This window comes from Heteronotia binoei, chromosome 15 (assembly GCF_032191835.1).
Source record: "Heteronotia binoei isolate CCM8104 ecotype False Entrance Well chromosome 15, APGP_CSIRO_Hbin_v1, whole genome shotgun sequence".
Lineage (NCBI taxonomy): Eukaryota > Metazoa > Chordata > Lepidosauria > Squamata > Gekkonidae > Heteronotia > Heteronotia binoei.
The window spans coordinates 53462329-53484839 of NC_083237.1; the positions used below are offsets into that span (position 1 = coordinate 53462329).

The 22511-nt window shown below is 49.6% G+C and overlaps 1 protein-coding gene and 3 non-coding genes across 4 annotated transcripts in view; 3 read left to right on the forward strand and 1 right to left on the reverse strand.

The window, feature by feature from the left end:
• The first annotated feature begins 33 nt into the window (after positions 1–33).
• On the forward strand, positions 34–152 carry LOC132584890 (5S ribosomal RNA). Its single transcript, XR_009556270.1, has one exon. It is a non-coding gene; the product is annotated as a 5S ribosomal RNA (ribosomal RNA).
• A 5049-nt stretch (positions 153–5201) lies between these two features.
• Positions 5202–5320, forward strand: LOC132584892 (5S ribosomal RNA). The gene has a single exon (XR_009556272.1). It is a non-coding gene; the product is annotated as a 5S ribosomal RNA (ribosomal RNA).
• A 1883-nt stretch (positions 5321–7203) lies between these two features.
• On the forward strand, positions 7204–7322 carry LOC132584897 (5S ribosomal RNA). The gene has a single exon (XR_009556275.1). It is a non-coding gene; the product is annotated as a 5S ribosomal RNA (ribosomal RNA).
• Positions 7323–12530: 5208 nt separating this feature from the next.
• KAT2A (lysine acetyltransferase 2A) overlaps positions 12531–22511 on the reverse strand; it is a 45475-nt gene continuing 35494 nt past the window's right edge. Inside the window, 2 exon segments of the mRNA XM_060256112.1 lie at positions 12531–15147; positions 21446–21530. Coding sequence (XP_060112095.1) covers positions 14954–15147; positions 21446–21530 — 279 coding nt within the window. The 3' untranslated portion in view covers positions 12531–14953.

Genomic DNA, 22511 nt, shown 5'->3' on the forward strand with positions numbered 1-22511 from the left:
AGGTTGAAGGGAGGTACAGGAAGCAGTCTCAGGGCCTACGGTCATACCACCCTGAACACGCCCGATCTTGTCTGATCTCGGAAGCTAAGCAGGGTCGGGCCTGGTTAGTACTTGGATGGGAGACCGCCTGGGAATACCGGGTGCTGTAGGCTTTTTGGCCGCCTGGAGTCGCTGTGCGTCAGGCACTTTGCCACAGAAAGCGTTCCTTATCCCTGGACTCACCCATTGTTCCACTTAGGGCTTTTTTTCCTGGGAGAAGAGGTGCTGGAACTCTCAAGAAAGAAAAGGAGGAGAAAAGCCTGGGTGCCCCCAATGAATTTTTAAACATTTCTAAGAATTTTGTTTCCACCAAGAGGTTCCGGAAATCCCTTCTGCCACGTTCTCCTTGGAAAAAACCCTGATTCCACAGGTTCCCCCCCCCCCCCGCTTTGCATTAAATCCAAAGTTATCGTGACGTATAACCTTAATTTGCTTTTTAATGTACTAATTGCCACTTGGTATTGGCATATGTCAAAACATCTTTGTTAAGTTCTCAGCTATTTGCTGTTCACCTATGTAGACACATCTGCCCCCCTCCAAACACAAACTCTCTCTCTTTACATGAAACATTAGCTTCCATTTTTTTTCTGTCTGAAGAATCATAGAATCATAGAGTTGGAAGGGACCTCCAGGATCATCTAGGCCAACCCCCTGCACAATGCAGGAAACTCACAAACACCTCCCCCTAAATTCACAGGATCTTCATTGCTGTCAGATGGCCATCTAGCCTCTGTTTAAAAACCTCCAAGGAAGGAGAGCCCACCACCTCCGGAGGAAGCCTGTTCCACTGAGGAACTGCTCTGTCAGGAAGTTCTTCCTAATGTTGAGGCGGAAACTCTTTTGATTTCATTTCAACCCCTTGGTTCTGGTCCAACCTTCTGGGGCCACAGAAAACAATTCCACACCTTCGTTCAGATTAGTGGCCCCCAACCGTTTTGGCCTCAGGGTTTGGCCCCAGGGCTGGCCCGCCCACTGTGGCCCCAGGGCCGATAGGGCGGGGGCACTCAATTCAGCCTCCCCCTGTGGTGCCTCCTCCTTTTCCCTGTTTTCCTCCCCCCATTTCCTCCTCCCTCCTCCCGCACAGCCTTGCGGCCCCCCGTTTTCAATGAATATTTTAATTGGGTTTTTATTATTATGTCGTTGTGATATTATTGTGATTTTATTATTTATGTTGTACTTCACTCTGAGCACCTATGGGGGAATGGGCGGAATATAAATAAATACTAATTTTAAAAATTAATAATTTAAGGCCGGGGAAGGAGCCGTGAAGCGCCTCCCTGGACAACCCCACCCCCCCACGGCTGATCAGGTGATGGAGGGGAAAACGTGGCAGCAGCAGTGAGCAACCCACTGAAAAAGCGGCACTCTCAGCGCTGCTCTTTTGCCGCCGTGTTTCCCCCCACCGATCACCTGATTGACTGGGGGGGGGTTGGCCTGGGAGGCGATTCATGGCCTCTTCCCTGACCTTAAAATGGTGAGAATGGGGGGGGGTGAGGAGGAGGCGCTGGAGGGTGGGGGGTGAGGCTGCGCGGGGGAAGCGGTGAGGCTGCGTGGCCCTTTGGAAACAGGTCACATCCCGGTACTGGTCCCCGGCCCAGGGATTGGCGACCCCTGTTCTAGATGACAGCCCTTCAAGTACTTGAAGATGGTGATCATATCACCTCTCAGCCACCTCCTCACCAGACTAAACACGCCCGGCTCCTTCAACCTTTCTTCATAGGACTTGATCTCCAGACCCCTCACCTTCTTCGTCACCCTCCTCTGACCCGTTCCTGCTTGTCTATATCCTTCTTAAAACGTGGTGCCCAAAACTGAACACGGTACTCCAGGTGAAGTCTTACCAGAGCAAAGTAAAGCGATACCATCACTTCACGTGATCTGGACACTATATTTCTGTTGATGCAACCCAAAATTGCATTTGCCTTTTTAGCCACCACATCACACTGTTGACTCATATTCAGCATATGGTCCACTAAGACCCCTAGATCCTTTTCGCACATACTACTGCTAAGACAAGTCTCCCCCATCCTATAAATGAAGAAGCGTGTGTGCACACGAAAGCTCGTGCCTTGAATAACCTTTTGTTGGTCTTAAAGGTGCCACTGGACACCAAATCTGTCATAAGAACATAAGAGAAGCCATGTTGGATCAGGCCAATGGCCCATCCAGTCCAACACTCTGTGTCACACAGTGGCAAAAAAATTTATATATACACACACACTGTGGCTAATAGCCACTGATGGACCTCTGCTCCATATTTTTATCTAAACCCCTCTTGAAGGTGGCTATGCTTGTGGCCGCCACCACCTCCTGTGGCAGTGAATTCCACATGCCAATCACCCTTTGGGTGAAGAAGTACTTCCTTTTATCCATTTTAACCTGGCTGCTCAGCAATTTCATCGAATGCCCACGAGTTCTTGTATTGTGAGAAAGGGAGAAAAGTACTTCTTTCTCTACTTTCTCCATCCCATGCATTATCTTGTAAACCTCTACCATGTCACCCCGCAATCGACGTTTCTCCAAGCTAAAGAGTCCCAAGCCTTTCAACCTTTCTTCATAGGGAAAGTGTTCCAGCCCTTTAATCATTCTAGTTGCCCTTTTCTGGACTTTCTCCAATGCTATAATATCCTTTTTGAGGTGCGGCGACCAGAACTGCACACAGTACTCCAAATGAGACCGCACCATCGATTTATACAGGGGCATTATGATACTGGCTGATTTGTTTTCAATTCCCTTCTTAATAATTCCCAGCATGGCGTTGGCCTTTTTTATTGCAAACGCACACTGTCTTGACATTTTCAGTGAGTTATCTACCACGACCCCGAGATCTCTCTCTTGGTCAGTCTCTGCCAGTTCACACCCCATCAACTTGTATTTGTAGCTGGGAATCTTGGCCCCAATGTGCATTACTTTGCACTTGGCCACATTGAACCGCATCTGCCACGTTGACGCCCACTCACCCAGCCTCAACAGATCCCTTTGGAGTTCCTCACAATCCTCTCTGGTTCTCACCACCCTGAACAATTTAGTGTCATCAGCAAACTTGGCCACTTCACTGCTCACTCCCAACTCTAAATCATTTATGAACAAGTTAAAGAGCATGGGACCCAGTACCGAGCCCTGCGGCACCCCACTGCTTACCGTCCTCCACTGCGAAGACTGCCCATTTATACTCACTCTCTGCTTCCTATTACTCAGCCAGTTTTTGATCCACAAGAGGACCTGTCCTTTTATTCCATGACTCTCAAGCTTTCTAAGGAGCCTTTGATGAGGAACTTTATCTAAAGCTTTCTGGAAGTCAAGGTAAACAACATCTATCGGGTTTCCTTTGTCCACATGTTTGTTCACCCCCTCAAAGAAATGTAACAGGTTAGTGAGGCAAGATCTTCCCTTGCAGAACCCATGCTGAGTCTTCCTCAATAACCCGTGTTCATCAATGTGCCTACTCATTCTGTCCTTGATAATGCTTTCTACCAACTTTCCCGGTATTGAAGTCAGACTGACAGGCCTGTAATTTCCCGGATCTCCTCTGGAACCCTTTTTAAAGATGGGGGTGACATTTGTCCTGCTGCTTCAGACCAACACGGCTGGACCCACCTGATTCCATAGTGCAGGAAAACGTTTGAGCCACTCAGCAAGCCAGAGCAGGTTTCCTGCTGCCAGAACACTTCCTGGGCTATGATGGTAAGAAATGTGTCTTTTTTGAGGGGGGAGGCGGAGGAAGGAGGGCCGCATGTTGAATTGAGGTGCAGGAAGCAGTCCCAGGGCCTACGGCCATTCCACCCTGAGCACGCCCGATCTTGTCTGTGTTGGAATTTGCAATGATCTAAGTTCCAATCATTATAGGGTTAAAAGTGTGTACTTGTCTGTATTGTCTGCCTGACCTAGGAAGAAGAACTTGGCTCCCTGTCAATGAAGAAGCAGCCTGCAAAAGAAGTGTTTGTTGGTTTATGCTATTGGCCAGTTAGGTGACTTTCTTTGTCTAGGTAGGCGGAGGTCAAAAAGGGAGGAGGAAGTTTCTCCATTAGCAATGTGACTGTCTTAGTGATAAGATGTAGGTTCTAGTGTTTCTTCTTTCCATCCCAGTTTCCCCATCCCTGTAGAAACAAAGTTATGTTTTTGCTTTTATACTTAAGAGCTCTCAATCTCATTGTGATCCAACGATCCAATGAACTGTTAGGGATATGAAAATGATTTTCCAATCAGAATACCTCTGTGGCGGCAGCTGTTTTGCTCTTTCCTCCCAGCATCAGGCAGTGTGCCGCAGCTGAAGAGAAGGGAAAATGTTCTCCACAGAAAGTGTTCCTTAACCCTTGACCCACCTTGTACTGTCTGTCAGAACTGGCAGAACGTCAAACAGAGTCCAAACTTGTTACAAAGTATAGGCATTTATTCCAGAACTACAGAGCTGAAGCTACAAGATAACACTGATGCCTAGGCCTGGCATCTAGTTACATTTTATGTGGTTAAGACAGCAACCACTCAAGGCTTTTTTTGTGTGGAAAATAGAGGCCAGAATTCTCAAGAGGGAAATGAAGGAGAAACACATGAGTGCCCCTCATGATTTTTAAAATGTTTTTTGAGAGTTTAGTTTCCACAAAGAGGTTCCGGAACTGCATTCTGTCACGTTCTCCTAGGAAAAAAGCCCTGATTCCAGTGGTTCCCCACCCCAAGTAATAAAATCCAAATTATTGTGACATATAACTTTAATTTGCTTTTTTATTTTACGTATTGTTACTTGGTCTTGCATATGTCAAAACATCTTCATTAAGTTCTAAGCTAATTCGCTGTTCACCTATGTAGACGCATTTGGCCCCCTCCACACAAACTCTCTCTCTCTCTCCATGAAACATTAGCTTCCCTTTCTCTGTGTCCGAAGAAGTGTGTGTGCACACGAAAGCTGCTCCCTTGCATAAGCTTTTGTTGGTCTTCAAGCTGCCACAGGATTACACATGTGTGCTACTGCTTCAGAGCAAGACGACTGGAGCCATCTGATTCCATAGTGCGGGAAAGTGTTTGAGCCACTAATCAAGCCAGAGCAGGTTTCCTGCTTCCAGGATACTACCTGTGCTGTGAGGATGAGAAATGTGTTCTTCTTGGGGGGGGGGGGGGGGAGGAAGGAGGATAGCAGGTTGAAGTGAGGTGCAGGAAGCAGTCCCAGGGCCTACGGCCATACCACCCTGAACACGCCCGATCTCGTCTGATCTTGGAAGCTAAGCAGGGTCGGGCCTGGTTAGTACTTGGATGGGAGACTGCCTGGGAATACCGGGTGCTGTAGGCTTTTTGGCTGCCTGGAGTCGCTGTGGCAGCAGCTCTTTTGCTCCTTCCCCCCCAGCATCAGGCAGTGTGCCGCAGCTGAAGGGAAGGGAAAGCGTTTTTTAACCCTTGACCCACCTAGCGTTTTTTGTGTGTGGAAAAAGAGGTGCTGGAATTCTCAAGGGGGAACTTAAGGAAAAGCACGTGAGTACCCCTCAGGATTTTAAAAATGTTTTTTGAGCGTTTTGTTTCCACAAAGAGGTCCTGGCACTGCGTCCTGCCATGTTCCCCCAGAAAAAAGCCCTCATTCCAGTGGTTCTCTTCCCCTCCCCCCAAGGAATTAAATCCAAACTTATTGTGATGTATAACCTTAAGTTGCTTTTTAACTACTTATTGCTACTTGGTCTTGGCAGATGTCAAAACATCTTCATTAAGTTCTAAGCTAATTTGGTGTTCACCTATGTAGACACATCTGCCCCCCCCACAAGCTCTGTCTCTCTCCATGAAACATTAGCTTCCCTTTCTTTGTGCCTGAAGAAGTGTGTGTGCACACAAATGCTTATAGCTTGCATAAGCTTTTGTTGGTCTAAAAGGTGCCACTGGACTCCAAATCTCTGCTCCTGCTTCAAACCACCATGGCTGGAACCACCAGGATCTATAGGACAAAAAAGTTTTTGAGCCACTCAGCAAGCTGGGCCAGGTTTCCTGCCACTAGGACAGTGCCCAGCTGGTGATGCTGCAAAATGCATCTATTTTGGGAGGTGGGGGGGAGGGGAGGCCAGCAAGTTGAAGGGAAGTGCAGGAGGCAGTTCCAGGGCCTATGTCCATACCACCCTGAACGTACTGGATCTTGAAAGCTAAGCAGCGTCAGGCCTGGTTTGTTCTTGGATGGGAGACTGCCTGGGAAAACCAGGTGCTTTAGGCTTTTTTGGCTGCCTAGAGTCGCTGTGCTGTACCTAGAGAGCCAGTTTGGTGTAGTGGTTAAATGTGCGGACTCTTATCTGGGAGAACCAGGTTTGATTCCCCACTCCTCCACTTGCACCTGCTGGAATGGCCTTGGGTCAGCCAAAGTTCTGGCAGAGGTTGTCCTTGAAAGGGCAGCTGCTGTGAGAGCCCTCTCCAGCCCCACCCACCTCACAGGGTGTCTGTTGTTGGGGAGGAAGATAAAGGAGATTGTGAGCCGCTCTGAGACTCTTTGGAGTATACGGCGGGATATAAATCCAATACCTTCTTCTTCTTGCCAAAGTCTTTTGCTCCTTCCTCCCAGCTTCAGCAGTGTGCCGTAGCTGAAGGGAAGGGAAACATTCACCGTAGAAAGCGTTCCTTAACTCTGGACCCCCCACCCACTACTGTTCCACTCAGGGCTTTTTCCCCTGGAAAAAGAGGTGCTGGAATGTTGCTGGAACATTTTGTTTCCACAGAAAGGTTCCGGAACTGCATTCTGCCGTACGTATTGTGACGTATAACCTTAACTTGCTTTTTAAACTTACTTATTGTTCCTTAGTCTTGACATATGTCAAAACATCTTCATTAGATTCTAAGCTAATTTGCTGTTCACCTATGTAGACGCATTGGGCCCCCTCCACACAAACACTCTCTCTCTCCATGAAACATTAGCTTCCCTTTCTTTGCGTCTGAAGAAGTGTGTGTGCACACGAAAGCTGCTCCCTTGAATAACCTTTTGTTGGTCTTCAAGCTGCCACTGGATTACACATTTGTGCTATTGCTTCAGACCAAGACGGCTGGACTCATTTGATTCCATAGTGCAGGAAAGCCCGAGCATGTCTCCTGCTGCCACAACACTGCCTGGGCCATTTTGGTGAGAAATGTTTATTTTTCTTTGGTGGGGAGGGGAGGTAGAGGAAGGAGAGCAGCAGGTTGAAGGGAGGTGCAGGAAGCAATCTCAGGGCCTACGGCCATACCACCCTGAACACGCCCGATCTCGTCTGATCTCGGAAGCTAAGCAGGGTCGGGCCTGGTTAGTACTTGGATGGGAGACCGCCTGGGAATACCGGGTGCTGTAGGCTTTTTGGCCGCCTGGAGTCGCTGTGGTAGCAGCTGTTTTGCTCCTTCCCCCTAGCGTCAGGCAGTGTGCTACAGCTGAAAGGCAGGGAAACTTTCGTCACCAAAAACATCCCTTAACCCTTAATTCACACATTGTGTATGAAAGTTTTTGAGTGACATAGGAAGCTGGATCCGGATTTCTGCTGCCAAAGCATTTTCCAGCCTTTTAGGTCAGGGCCTTCTGCTAGAGGCTTCTCTGCAGACCGCTGGAAGTATGAACTGACAGAGACTGACCAAGAGAGAGATCTTGGGGTCGTGGTAGAGAACTCACTGAAAATGTCAAGATAATGTGCTATTGCAATAAAAAAGGCCAACGCCATGCTTGGAATTATTAGGAAGTGAATTGAAAACAAATCAACCAGTATCATAATGCCCCTGTATAAATCGATGGTGCCGTCTCATTTGGAATACTGTGTGCAATTCTGGTCACCGCACCTCAAAAAGGATATTATAGTATTGGAAAAAGTCCAGAAAAGGGCAACTAGAATGATTAAAGGTTTGGAACACTTTTCCTTTGAAGAAAGGTTAAAACACTTGGGGCTCTTTAGCTTGGAGAAACGTCGACTGCGGGGTGACATGATAGAGGTTTGCAAGATTATGCATGGGATGGAGAAAGTAGGGAAAGAGGTGCTTTTCTTCCTTCCTCACAATACAAGATCTCGTGGGCATTCAATGAAATTGCTGAGTAGTCTGGTTAGAACGGATAAAAGGAAGTACTTCTTCACCCAAAGCGTGATTAAGATGTGGAATTCACTGCCACAGAAGGTGGTGGCGGCTACAAGCATAGCCAGCTTCAAGATGGGATCGGATAAAAATATGGAGCAGAGGTCCATCAGTGGCTATTAGCCACACCATATTATTGGAACTGTCTGGGGCAGTGATGCTCTGTATTCTTGGTGCTTGTGGGGGGGCGGGCAAAGTGGGCTTCTAGCCCCACTTGTGAACCTCCTGATGGCACCTGGGGGTTTTTTGGCCACTGTGTGACACAGAGTGTTGGACTGGATGGGCCATTGGCCTGATCCAACATGGCTTCTCTTATGTTCTTATGAAAGGGGGGGGGCAGTGTCTTACAGAGCTTAGTGGCGCTTGGAAGGAACAGAAAGGAGAAGAAACAAACATTAGACACCGAAAGTATTACTTTGCCCTCTCATTAGTTTTATCTTGTCCTTTAAAGCAGGTGTTCCCAACCCGCGGTCCGTGAACCGGTACCATTCCGTGGCCTGTTAGCAACTAGGCCGTGAGTTGTATAATCATTTTATTATATATTACAATGTAGTAATAATATATTGGATTTATATCCTGCGCTCCACTCCAAATCTGAGTGGCTCACAATCTCCTTTATTTTACTCCCCCACAACAGACACCCTGTGGGTTGGGTGGGGCTGAGAGCTCTTCCAGAAGCTGCCCTTTCAAGGACAGCTCTGCAACAGCTATGGCTGACCCAAGGCCACTCCAGCAGCTGCAAATGGAGGAGTGGGGAATCAAACCCAGTTTTCCCAAATAAGTCTGCACACTTAACCATTACACCAAAATAAAGTGCACAATTGTATCATCCCAAAACCATCCCCACCCCCCCGATACGTGGAAAAATTGCCTTCCACAAAACCAGTCCGATGCCAAAAAGATCGGGGACCTCTGCTTTAAAGCCCCTTGTCTCCAGTGGGTGTCCTCAGTGACTTACCTGGTTCTGTTGTCGTCCCTTTCATCCCGACAAGCATTCTTTGAAGCAGGTTCAGCTGAGCTTTTGTGAGACTAGGACCCCAGGTTTCCAGCAAGCTTCCCTGGCCAAGAGGGGACTGAAACCTGGTTCTCCCAGGATGTAGCCACACCCTCTGGCTCCAGGGGGATGGTGGGAATGTTGGGATGTTCTGCTTTGCTTGGAAAGGTGGCCAAGGTTTGCGTGTGCTGGCGGAAGGTGTGTCTTTCTAAGGTGGCTCATGAGTTGATGAAGTGAAGACTCCTTCTGTGGGCTGCCCTGGGAGCTTGTACTTTGAAGGTATGACCCCCCCAGTGGTTATGGAGAGATGCAGGGCTTTTTTTTGGAGCAGGAGCTCCTTTGCATATTAGGCCACTCCCCCTTGATGTAGCCAATCCTCCAGGAGCTTACAGGGCTGTTAGTATAGGACCTACTGTAAGGTCTTGGAGGACTGGCTACACATCAGGAGTGTGGGGCCTAAATATGCAAAGGAGTTCCTGCTACAATTGAAGCAGGGCCCTGCTTCCAGGATACATGGAGTTTCCCGGGGTGTGTGTGTGTGTGTTGAATCCAGTGTTTGCAGTTTGTGGCGGGGTGACATGCTGATACAGGAGCCCAGCCCTGCAGCCAAAGAGCCCTTGGTTGCTGTAGGACATCTCAGCTGGAAGCCAGGCCTGGGGGCCTTGAGAGAGGTCAGGTTTCTCTCCAGAGCAGTGCTCACCTAGAAGTTTCCTGCCGAGTTAAAGAGCAATGTACTAAAAGGAATAACAAGAGTGTCCACAGGGAACAATGGGAGATGCTTGAATTAGTTGCCAGGTCAGAGTTGGAAAATACCTGGAGACTTTGGGGGTGGATCTGGGAGAGGGTGAGACTCGGGGAGGGGCCTCAGTATAGCCCAAGGGTGGCCAAACTTGTTTAACCAAAGAGCCACATAGAATAAACGTCAGATGTTAGAGAGCTTCAAGACATGAACGTCAGATGTTGGAGAGCCGTAAGGAAGGCAAATAGGAGGTAGAGGGAGGTAGAAAGAAAGCAACTTGAACTTTAAATGCCTTCTCCAGGCAGGCTAATGGGGTGGTTGGGGGCTTTGAGAGCCACACAATGTGTGTGAAAGAGCCACAGTTTGACCGCCCCTGGTATTAGTACAATGCCCTAGAGTCCACCATTTAAAGCAGCCATTTTCTCCAGGGGAGCTGATCTCTGCCAGCTGGAGATCAGTTGTCAAAGTGGGAGATCTCCAGGCCCCACCTGGAGGGTACAGTATACCACAAGAGAGGTCACACAGGAAACTAATGCTACTAACCCAAAGGTAACTGTGACCAAAATCACTAAAATATATACAATACTTATTATATCAATAACAGGCAAACTATAGAAATACTGTTCACATCAAGAATACTCAGTCCAATTCCATTCACTGTACTTCCATAAAGTCCATAGTTTTCCTGAAGGTATCCATCTCTCCAATCCATGTAGTGATTTTGCATCTCCATTAATCCCATGAAAATATAATATAGGTGTGCAACAGGACAGCCGGTGTTTCAGTGTCACTTTTCTTCAGGCACGGGACTGGTGTTCTAAAATCAGCTCCATACAAAAGCTTATGCTGGATAATATGTCTCATCATACACAACTCTTACAGGCAAAATGCTCAGCTGGGGGAGAGATGTCATTGGAGCTTGTATCCTTAAGGATGTTATAGAAATGTGAGTATGTAACAAAAAGGGTTTTGCGTGTGGTAGTATGTTGTGTATGCATATATGGTGATTTTCTATGTTGATTTTCGAACACTTTACCCCTTCAAAGAACTCCAAAAGGTTAGTGAGGCAAGATCTTTCCTTATGGAATCTATGCTCATTCTTCCTCAACAGCTTTTGTTCATCAATGTGCCTACTAATTCTTTCTTTATTATCAGATTCCACCAATTTACCAAATATCGACGTTAGACTGATTGGCCTACAATTTCCCGGATCTCCTCTGGAACCATTTTTTGGGGGTTACACCAGCTACATCCCAGGCCTCAGGAATGGAGGTAGATTTTAGTGATAGAATGCATATTTTTTGCCAGGAGATCCAGAAGTTCACATTGGAGTTCTTTCAGAATTCTTAAATGTATGTCAGCTGGACCTGAGGATTTGTCAGTTTTTAATCTGTCCATTGGTTATAGCAGTGGTCTCCAACCTTTTTGGCATCAGGGACCAGTTTTGTGGAAGACAATTTTTCCATGGATGGGGGGAGTTGGGACGATACAATTGTGCACTTTATTTTGCTTTGGTGGTTAAGTGTGCAGATTCTTATCTGGGAGAATTGGGTTTGATTCCCCACTCCTCCACTTGCAACTGCTGGAATGGCCTTGGGTCAGCCTTGAAAGGGCAGCTGCTGTAAGAGCTCTCTTAGCCCCACCCACCTCACAGGGTGTCTGTTGTGGGGGGGAAGGTAAATGAGATTGTGAACCACTCTTGAGATTCAGAGTGGAGGGCGGGATATAAATCCAATGTCGTTGTCTTCTTTGTCGTCGTCTTATTATTATTATTACATTGTAATATATAATGAAATAATTATACAACTCACGGCCTGGTTGCTAACAGGCCATGGCCCAGTACTGGTCCACGGCCTGGGGGTTGGGGACCCCTGGGTTATAGGACCTCCTCTCTCATCCCTTCAGTCTAACTCAGGTCTTTCAACACCCCTCCTGAAATCTGTGGTTCTGGAGTGGTCAAACACCTCCCATCTTCCACAGCAAAGGCAGAGGCAAAGCATACATTCACCTTTAATGTGGATAGTTTTAATCTTGTTTATATGTATTTTTATAAGTATGCTGTACCCCTCCCTGATCCTGTTCGCGGGAAGGGTGGGCTAAAAATTGAATAAATCCAGTCAAATCAAATTCTCTGCCATTTCTCTATCATTCTTTAGCAATCCTTTTACCCCTAGGTCATCCAAGGACCCCACTGCCTCCCTGGCTGGTTTGCTGCTTCTAATGTATTTGAAGAAATGTTTATTTCTTTTTGTTTTTTTCCAATATGTTCCTCATAGTCCCTTTTTGCCTGTCTGATCACCAACTTGCATTTTACTCACCAAAACCCTCTTTTATTTACCTCACTCGAATTAGTTTTCCACAGCTTAAAGGAATCCTTTTTACATTTGACTGCTTCTATTACTGTTAACCACACAGGCCTTTTTAATACCTATTCATAACTTTGGACTTGGTAAAAAGCAGCTTGAATGGTTCATAAATGATTTTCAGCCGTTAAGGGATTTGCTTCCTTGCAAAGCACAATTAATTGAGCTGTACCAGTCAGAAAATGGAGGTTTTTGGGAGCACTGATAAGTTTTACAATGAATGACAAGTAAGCACAGTAGATAACATGGATGTTTAACCTGCTTTCACCAAAGCTGCTTTAACATTTAAAAATAATTGCTAAGCAACAACACAGATTTTTGCACATAACAAAGAAAAGAGAAAGCAGCATTCTTTTTTTATTGTGGATATGTTCTTTATTTTCTTTCCCTTTTAAATGTTAAAAAAATGGAATGGCAACATTACTGAAAGGCCCAAAATGGCAGAGTGAAGCTCTGCAGTTGTATAGATTAAGCACACAAAATGTGGTGGCAATAATAAGGCAACAGTCACGTGAGAGAAGGCAGCTGGAACGTCACTGAAATGCTTTCCTCCTCACCGTTTCCCTATTACAAAGTTCCTTGGAGGCACATGAAGGAAAATCTCTCTCTTGTAATTAAAGGAAAGGGGAACGAGAGAATGGGGCTTGAACAAAGTTGAAGGGCTGGGCGAAAAGAGAACGGGAAAGATTTAACCTCTTTCCACCAGGAATGTGGCCAAAAGATTCTGCTTTGATGCATATCAACAGATGCCTGGATTGCAGCTGGAGGTTATGTTCTACACCAAACTTAGACCAGGTTACTGGACACCCTCAGCCAGGCAGAAAAGGGGGGGCCCTAGAAACAGGTACTCCAGCCTCAGTTATGGGTTCTCGCCTGACAAGTCACCAAGCAGCAGGAATCAAAAGGGAATTTATATCAATTATTGGCAACTGGAGCAGCAGCACCTGGCCTCCAAGCTGCCTGCCAGTTCTCTCTCTCCACGCCCCCCCCCCCCGCTTCCTGAAATGTCTCAGTTGAATCAAACGGCAAGAAGGGAGAGAGAAGCGAATCGAAGGAGGAAGTGAAACTCTCCACTTCCTCTCTGGTTTCCGGCAGTGCAGAGGAACTGAAAAGCAGAGGGCAGCTAAAGCACCACCTCAGAACAGCCCACCAGCAAAAGGCATTACCACCCAGCAGCTTTTATGATTTGCTCTCCCATAACACAATTATATATCCCGATGCTTTAATAATTCTTCCAGGGTTCATATTAACCCCACATATAGATACAGCTGCCACAGATAAAGGAGCTGGTACGTCAGCACGTGCAAAAAAGCGCTATTTCAGTTTTTCCACAAGGTGGCACAGATATTAACTGTCCCAAAAATTACACGAGAAGAGGCGCGCTTGCTCATTTACCACAAATTGTTGGACAATGCACTAATTTCTAGTTAAACATCTCAAACTGAGTGCCCCTCTATGGAACCGAACCACGTGGCTGTCAAGGAGACAACTTGTGCGTGTTTGTATGTGTCGGGGGGGGGGGCGGAATACAGCTGCTGATACGCTCCAAGGGGGGCCCAGCCCTAGAGGGGCCTGACATTTTGGCACACGTGGGCAAGAGTCCTAAGTGCAGAAACAACCATCAAAATTTGGTTATGTTGTACAAAAGAGGTGGCCAGTTCAATAAGTGCTTGGCGACAAAGGGAAACGCTCAGGAATGACTCTGAAGTTGGGGGAAGAGGGGCTCAAGGGGGGGGCATCAGGCAGCTCTGTGACGGGGGTGGGGTGAAGTTGTGTCTCCATGTGAGCCATGAGTAGGGACAAACCCAGAAAAACACAACTCCGGAGTTACTGGTAACCCCCTCAGGACACATTCCTTCAGTGATTGCAAGGTATGAGGGAGCCTTCAACCTTCCACCACCAAGGAAGCACCCCTCCCACACCCCCACATTTATTGAATTTCAGTGGCTGGCAGCTGGCTAGGCTTCTGAAGGATGAAAGCCCTCTGGGAGCTTCCTTTCCTCCTTTGTTCACTTGCCTGCCTCCTGAAGCCAGATACCATGGATCCCGAGGCTCAAAGGTTTCTTCTCTCTGCAGGCAGTGGGATACTGTGTAAACTGGCCAAGAGGAAGGGGACAGGGCCAGATCATTTCTATCTAGTTGTGCCCAACTGAGGAGAAACTCCCTACTGCTTCAACCTGTGGCAATCTCCCCACCCTGCCCTGGCCCTTCTTTTTAAACTCTTCATGTCTACATTCACATGTCAAGAGGAAACGGCTGAAACTGGGGAAAGGAAGGGTGGAGTGTAAGCCCCCCAAGTTGGGAGGTAGGGAACGAGATGCGGGGGGGGGGGGAATAAACCACGAGTGGGAAAACAAAGGAGGGATGAGGACCGTGGTGGGGCCTTTGTTCGACCCCAAATATCAACACAAGGATCCTGGATCTCCCAAAGTACTCCCTCCTCTTCAAGCTCGTCTGGAAAGGAAGACCCGATGGACGGAGTGATAAGGCTCAGAAATTAACACAGCTGAAGTTGCGCATCCCAGTCTGTTGGAGGGTGAAGGATGAGCCGATAGTCTGTGTCCCCAGCCCTCTCTCCGATCACATTAGGGGAAACCCCCTCACATCCAGCCACCTACATCTGGACTTGTGCGTGAGACGCGGTGGAAGGCAGCGAGGAAAAAGTCCGGCTGTTTACGAGCCAGAAGAGTTTTCGACAAAAGGACTGAGGTGGAAATCTCACACAGAAGGGAAGGGTGTGTGTGTGTGTATGTGTGAGGTGGGGTTTGGCACTCCCTACTTGTCGATGAGCCCCCCTTCTTTGAGCTTGAAGTAGAAGAACTTCTCCAGGGTGTTGGCACACTTACAGTAGTCGCTCTCGGGCGGGTTGTACTCGCGGCAGTTGGTGATGATGCGCTGCAAGTCAGCGATGAAGAGCTTCTTTGTGACGTAATAGCGGTTCTTTAAGCGCTCCGTCATCGTCTTGAGGTCTGTGGAATGAGGACTGAGCTCAACGTTTCAGAAAGGGAGGGAGGATGAATGGCATTTATGTGGGGAAAGACAGGTTGCTTACCTGTAACTGTAGATCTTCGAGTGGTCATCTGTGCATTCACACTCATGGGATAGTGCGCCTGCGCCGATCCCCGAATCGGTATCTGAAAAAGCCCGGGATTTTTCCGCGCTCGGCGCCAATGAGCATGCGCAAGCGACCCACTGCGCATGCCCACCACCGCCCGCGCGGCAATCCCGCCAGTTCCTCCCTGACCGCTGAAAGCCCCTTTACTGAAGAGAGACCGTCAGCAGCGGGGAAGGAGGGCGGGTAGTGTGAATGCACAGATGACCACTCGAAGATCTACAGTTACAGGTAAGCAACCTGTCTATCTTCTTCGTGGTCTCTGTGCCTCACACTCATGGGAGATTAGCAAGCAAAGCATACCTGGAGGCGGGAAGACGGTCAGCCTGAAGAAACAGCTTGCAACACCGCAGCTCCCAACCGAGTCCTCTGCTGAGCATGCACGTCCAGCGCGTAGTGCTTCATGAAGGCATGCGGAGAAGACCAGGTAGCCGCCTTGCAGACATCGGAAAGGGACACACCCTTCAGGAATGCCACCGACGTGGCCATCGCCCTTGTGGAGTGTCCACGAACAGGTCCAGGTAGAGGCTTCTTAGCCAACAAATAACAAAGTCTGATCGTCTCAGTGAGCCATTTGGACAGTCTCTGAGAAGAAATTTTGGACCCTAACTTTGGGGCAGAGTAGGAAACAAAAAGTTGATTGTCCTTACGAAAACCCCGTGAACGGTTTAGATAAAACAGGAGGGCACGCTTAACATCTAACGCGTGCAGTCTGCGTTCCTCATCCGAGGAAGGGCTAGGGTAAAAGGTGGGCAACCAAACCTCTAAGTTAAGGTGAAACTGGGAAACCACTTTCGGGAGAAAAGTAATGTCTGGGGCCAGAGAGACCCCAGCCTCTCTAAAGGCAAGGTATGGGTAGTCACACCGCATCGCTGTGAGCTCCCCTGCACGACGTGCCGAAGTGATGGCAACTAAAAATGCAGTCTTCCAAGACAAAAGTTGCAGGGAACATGTCGCCATAGGCTCAAAGGGGCGACGAGTCAACTTGTCCAGGACCAAAGTCAAATCCCACAGCTGTGGAGGGGATCTAGACGGGGGATGAAGGCGGAACAATCCCTTCATAAATCTCTTGGACTGCGGGTGAGCAAAGACAGAGTAACCCTCAACTGAATCATGAAAAGCAGAAATAGCTGCTAAATAGACCTTAATGGATGAGAATACCAGCCCCTCATCCACCAAGGACAAAAGAAACTCAAAAACTGTGGGCAGCCCAACAGTGTCAGGTGACATTGGAGAGTCAACCACAAAGTCACTGAACTTTTTCCACTTCCTCTCGTAAGAGGCACGGGTGGAAGGTTTCCTGCTACTCTGGAGCACTTGTTGAACCCTGGTGGAGAAGTCTAGTGGTCGATGAACCACGCTGTCAGCTTCAGGTGCGGCACGTTGTGATGGAGCACGTGCCCTCCCTGGGCCGACAACAGGTCTGGTTCTGCCGGGAACTGGTAAAAGGTCCCCCTCGACTGCTGGAGCAGAATCGAGAACCAGCCCTGATGGGGCCACCACGGAGTCACCAGAATGCAACGTGGCTTCTCCTGCACTAACTTGTGGACCACCCTCGTTAGCAAAGGTAAGGGCGGGAACATGTACAGGAACCAGCCCTCCCACCGAAGTAGAAGTCCGTCTCCCAAGGAAGCCGGATCCGCACCTCCCCTGGCACAGAACAATGGGCACTTCTTGTTCTGCGCTGTGGCGAAAGCATCCAGCTGTGGGTAGCCCCAGAGTTGGAACACCGGCTCTAGGAACCTCCATTGCAGTTCCCATTCGTGTGGGGAGGCTCCACCCCTGCTGAGAGAGTCCGCCTGTATGTTGAGGACCCCCGGCAGATGTGTAGCTTTTACAAAAATGTCCCACTGGAGACACTCCTCCCAGAGATCCATCGCCAGTGAGCATAGCCTGCGAGACACTGTCCCCCCCTGTCTGTTTATATAGCACAGGGCAGTGGTATTGTCCGTAAGCAATGCCACAGTCTGTCCCACCAGCAGTGGACGGAACGATCGAAGGGCAAAGTGAACTGCTAGCAGTTCTAGGTAGTTTATATGGCACCGGCTCAGTTTCGGTGGCCACTTGCCTCCCACACACAGCTCCTCCAGGTGGGCTCCCCACCCCCACATGGAGGCATCGGTAGCGATGGTTACTGTAGGGGTCGGCAGATGAAAAGGGGCCCCTTGACGGATGTTGCTCTCTGTTCCCCACCATTGCAGGGAGCGGAGAGTCCCGGGTGGAATGGTGAACCTCTTTCGAGGTGAGTCTCTGAGAGGCCGAAAGTGGCGCAAGAACCAAATCTGTAGGCCTCTCATGTGCAGTCTTGCGAAACGTAGCACGCTTGTCGTCGCGGCCATCAACCCCAGCATCCGCTGGAGCTGCTGAGCCGTGCCCCACCGCCGCCTTTGAAGTAGCTGCACCAGATTGATGATGTCCTTCGCTCTCTGCGAAGGGAGGAATGCTCGATGTTGTTGAGTGTCCAACAGAGCCCCTATGAATTGAACTGTCTTTGAGGGAGTGAGATGGGATTTCTCCAGGTTGACTTGCAGCCCCAGGGTGCCAAGAAGACGCAGAGTGGTAGCGATGTGGGTTGTTAGACTCTCCCTCGACTTCGCCACAAGAAGCCAGTCGTCGATGTATGGGAAGACAACGACTCCCTGCAGACGAAGATGGGCAGCCACCACACTCATCAGCTTCGTGAACACCCGAGGAGCAGTAGACAGTCCAAACGGCAGGGCCCTGAATTGGAAGTGACGAGCACCCTCTGCAAACCGTAGGAAACGCCTGAACGCGGGATGGATGCTGACATGAAAATAAGCATCCTTGAGGTCCAGCGTCGCCATCCAGTCTCCCTGATTGATGAGGGGCAGGATTGTTTGCAGCGTAGCCATTCTGAACTTCTGGTACAGAATAAATTTGTTCAGACTCCGAAGGTCCATGATAGGCCTTAGGCCCCCGTCCCTTTTGGGAACCAGAAAGTACCGGGAGTAGAAGCCTCCCGTCCTGGCCTCCGGTGGAACTACCTCTATGGCTTGTTTCTGTAGGAGGTTGTTCACCTCCGCCAGCAGAGGTGGGGAAGGGGGAGTGGTGACTACCACGGACTGGTTTGGAGTCTGAACAAACTCTATTTTGTAGCCCTCTTCTATGATGGACAGAGCCCACCTGTCTGTGGAGATCAACTCCCAGGCAGGCAGGAAAGGGCGTAGGCGGATGGATGAATTCCCAACGGGGACGACGACGCGTGCTTGGAAGAAGTCAAACCCCCTGCTTCTGGGAGCGAACCCCCTTCGACTTGCTGGGCGGTTGTGATCCATAACGGTTCCTGCCGTTACCCGAGTAGGGTGATCGCTCGGACTGGGCAGGGCGAGGACGCCATTGCTCCGGAGAGAACTTCTGATAAGGCTTCTTGGTCCAGGGTTTGGACCATTGCTTGGATTTGGAAGCCTTAGGAGCAGATTGGACACCCAAGTTCTTAGAGGTTTTGACACTCTTGTCGAACTCTTGCAGCGCCGAGTCAGTTGTGGTGCTGAAGAGCCCGTCACCCTCAAACGGCAGATCTTCGATGAAGGTCTTAGTGTCCTGGTGGAGCGTGGTAGACCTGAGCCAGGAGTGCCGTCGGATACAGACTGCAGACGTAATCTGTTTGGCCGAGGCTTCAACCATATGTTTTGCTGCGGCCAGTTGTTGTCTGGCCACAGCGAGACCTTCTTTTTGTAGCCTGGTTGCAGCAGCCCTCTTTTCCTCAGTTAACGAGGAAAGGAAGGGGGAAAGTTGTTCCCACACGGCATACTGATATCTAGCCATGCAGGCGGCATAGTTAGACACCTTTATGCCGAGTGCCCCCGCGGAGTAGACCTTGCGGCCCATTCCATCAATCTTCCTCCCTTCTTTGTCCGGTGGGGAGGAGTGGACCTTCCTTGCCTTCGAAGAGGAGGAGACGACCACCGAGTTCGGGCGCGGACGGGTGAACAAGAACTCAGCCCCAGTCTCTTGGACCCTATACATATGGTCCAGCCGTTTCGATGAGACTGGCGTCGAGGAGGGTCGCGCCCAAGGCTCTTTGACCACCTGGAGGATCACCTTGGTCACTGGCAGGGCAACCGCAGTGGATGTGTTCCTTTGCATTATATCGAACACATTGTCGTCCACTACTGGCTCCGGTTGCGTCACAGGCAGCTTGAGGGTGGCGGCAATCCGCTTCACAAGGTCCCCATAGGACTTCAGATCCTCCGACGGCGAGATCGGGAGATCCTCGGCCGTCTGGGAACCCGGTGAAGGCTCCAATCCCTGAACTTCACTCTCCAGCTCCGACGACGAGGAGTCCTTGTGTGTGGAGTGCTCCGAGAGCATCGGGGTCGATTCTCGCGGTGGAAGGATCGGTGGTCTTCGATCCACATCTACCGGAACCAACTGTCGATCCGGGGGGACCGACGCCGACGCAGAGGCCTTCCGAGACCGATGGGATACCCTCGACACCGATGAAAATTGGGATGCTTGCTCCCAATCGTGGTAGTCGTCCGGGTACCAACGACAGGTCTCGTACCGGGAGTAGGGAGGCTGCCACCTGCGTTGCTCCCACGGTGGTATCGGGAAGCGTTGAGGAGGATAGAATGTGTCTCGCCTGACTCGGGGCTTGAATGGTGGGTCGATCACCGGTGCCGACGCATCAACCTCCGAGGTCGATTCGCTTTCGGAGCGACGACGGGAGCCCGAAGACGAAGACCGTTGGGTTAAGTCGATTTCCGGCTCTTGTTCCGACGCCGACAGGCGCTGCTGGGCTGGGCTACGGCGCGGAGGCGTCCGAGGTTTTTTCGGAGGTTTTGTCGATGTCGACGCACCGCCCGATGGGGAAGGAGTGCGGGGTCGCTTTCGCTTCTCCTTCGACTTCGCCTTTTTCGGAGGTCGGGTCCCCGAGTCCTCCTGGCGCTTTTTAGCGGGCGTATCCACCGAGCCCTCAAGGGAACGTTTCGTGGAGCCACGCTCTTCCGGCGAGTCCAAAGTCCGTATCGGAGCCGCATCGGCCGATGCGAGCTCCAGGGCCGGGGTTCCGGACGACTTCGGTGCCGATACCTCCATCGGTCGATGGGGTGTAAGCGCCGATTCGATCAGTGCCGCAGATAATCGAGCCGCCCGGTTCTTCCTCGTCTGCTTCGAAAAGCGGAGACAATGCGGACACGAGTCTACTCGGTGGGCCTCTCCCAGGCACAGTAGACACAGGGAATGACCGTCTGGAGGGGCGATCTTCTTCCCACACGCACGACAGCGTTTGAAAACACCCCAGCGACTTTCCATAGAAAGTAGCCGCAAAAAAACTCCCCAGAACAATCTGAGAGAGAAAAAGAGGAGTGGGGGAAAAGCGCGGGCGAAGCGCCCCGAAGGGCCGTCCGGCGGGCGAACACAAAACGCTTTTTTTTTTCCCTAACTAACTAACTAACAACTATGAACTACAACTAACTGCTAAACAACAACGGTAAACGGGCTAGAACGAGAAGAAAAGGCGAAGCCAAAAAACTTCTCACCGACCGGGGAAACGGAAAGGTAAACCTCTCAGCGCAGCGGTCAGAAAGGAACTGGCGGGATTGCCGCGCGGGCGCTGGTGGGCATGCGCAGTGGGTCGCTTGCGCATGCTCATTGGCGCCGAGCGCGGAAAAATCCCGGGCTTTTTCAGATACCGATTCGGGGATCGGCGCAGGCGCACTATCCCATGAGTGTGAGGCACAGAGACCACGAAGAAGATCTGCAGAATTACAGAGGTGTATCGAAGCCCCGAGAGATGTATCAACACACCAAAAATGCCACGGGAAAGCAAGGAAAATACTTCTTTATAAAAAGAATGGTTAAAATGCAGAATCTGCTGCCAGTGGATGTAGTGAAGGCCACAGGAATTAACAGCTTACAAAGAGGATTAGATAGATTCACATAGAGTAAGACTATCAGTGGCTACCAACTATGGTGACTGAGGGGAACCTTCATGTTCAGAGGCATTAACCCTCTGAATCCCAGAGTCAGAAGGCAACATCAGAGGAAGGCCGCAGCCTTCTATGCCATGTTGTTGACCCTCCAGAGGAACTAGTTGGCCCGTTTGTGAGACAGGATGCTGGCTAGATGGACCACTGGTCTGATCCAGCAGGGCTCTTCTTATGTGATATCAAGGGTGAAATCCAGCCACTTACCAATGGGAAAACGGATGATTTCATAGTAATCAGGAGCCTCAGACTTCTTTACTGGTTCCATGAATGGCCAGGCGCTGGGGTGAGTCTGGCAGGGGAGAGAAAGGCAACGTTACCAGCTATAGAAGTCACCACTATCCTCCAAAGAGGAAGAGCAAAACACCACAAGCATATGGGGAGCACAGAACTTTGCCTGTGGCTGGATTTAAAAGATGCTTCTGGCAGAGGGCTTAATTTTTTTTTTTAAAGCCAGCCTAAGGAAGAAGTCTGTGTAACTGAAAAGCCTGCACTCTTATATTATAAAATTTGGCGAACTGTTGAGATGTCTCCTCCCCCTGCCCCCCCCAACTCCCAAAGGCTATCAGTTTTTTATTTACTTCGGGAAATTCCTCCAGACCACCCAGTGTGACAGTTTGGGGGGTTTTAAAGAAAACAGAAAACTAGAATCCAGTGGGGAGCAACTGGTAAAGTGTGCCCAGCTTATGCTTCCAACAGAGTTCTGGTTCAGTGCCTCATGGCTATCTTGCCGGGTTCCAAAATGTCTCTATTAAAGAACAAAACAATATCTGCCCGCATTCACAAATCAGGTCAGTTATGTGGGGGAAAATTCAAAGTTTATTCCAAGGTTGTAAAGGGCAAGTCTTTCTTTCCCTGATACAGCACTCTGCTATGACAGACCAGACCAGGGGCTCGGATGGGGGATACAGACAACCACAGCATTGGTTTCTGAATCAAATGCAAGTTGCTGGTCGTAACCTTAAAGCCCTGAATGGTCTGGGACCCTCACACCTGAAGGACTGCATCTCCCATTACAATTCTCCCCCCAATCACCTGCTCTCTTCCCACAATTTTTTTGTGATGAACAGCCCTTCAGTGGCTCATCTCTCCTCCACCAGAACAAGGGCCTTCCCTGTGGTGGAACCATCCTGGTGGAAGGCTCTATAAGAGGATGTGCATGCTTTGTGAGGCCTCGTTAGCTTCCTCAGACTTTTAATCAGTCACTGTGTATGTATTGTGAATCTTGTACTGTTTCCGCCAGATCATTTTACTGTTAGGTGTCGAATGCAGC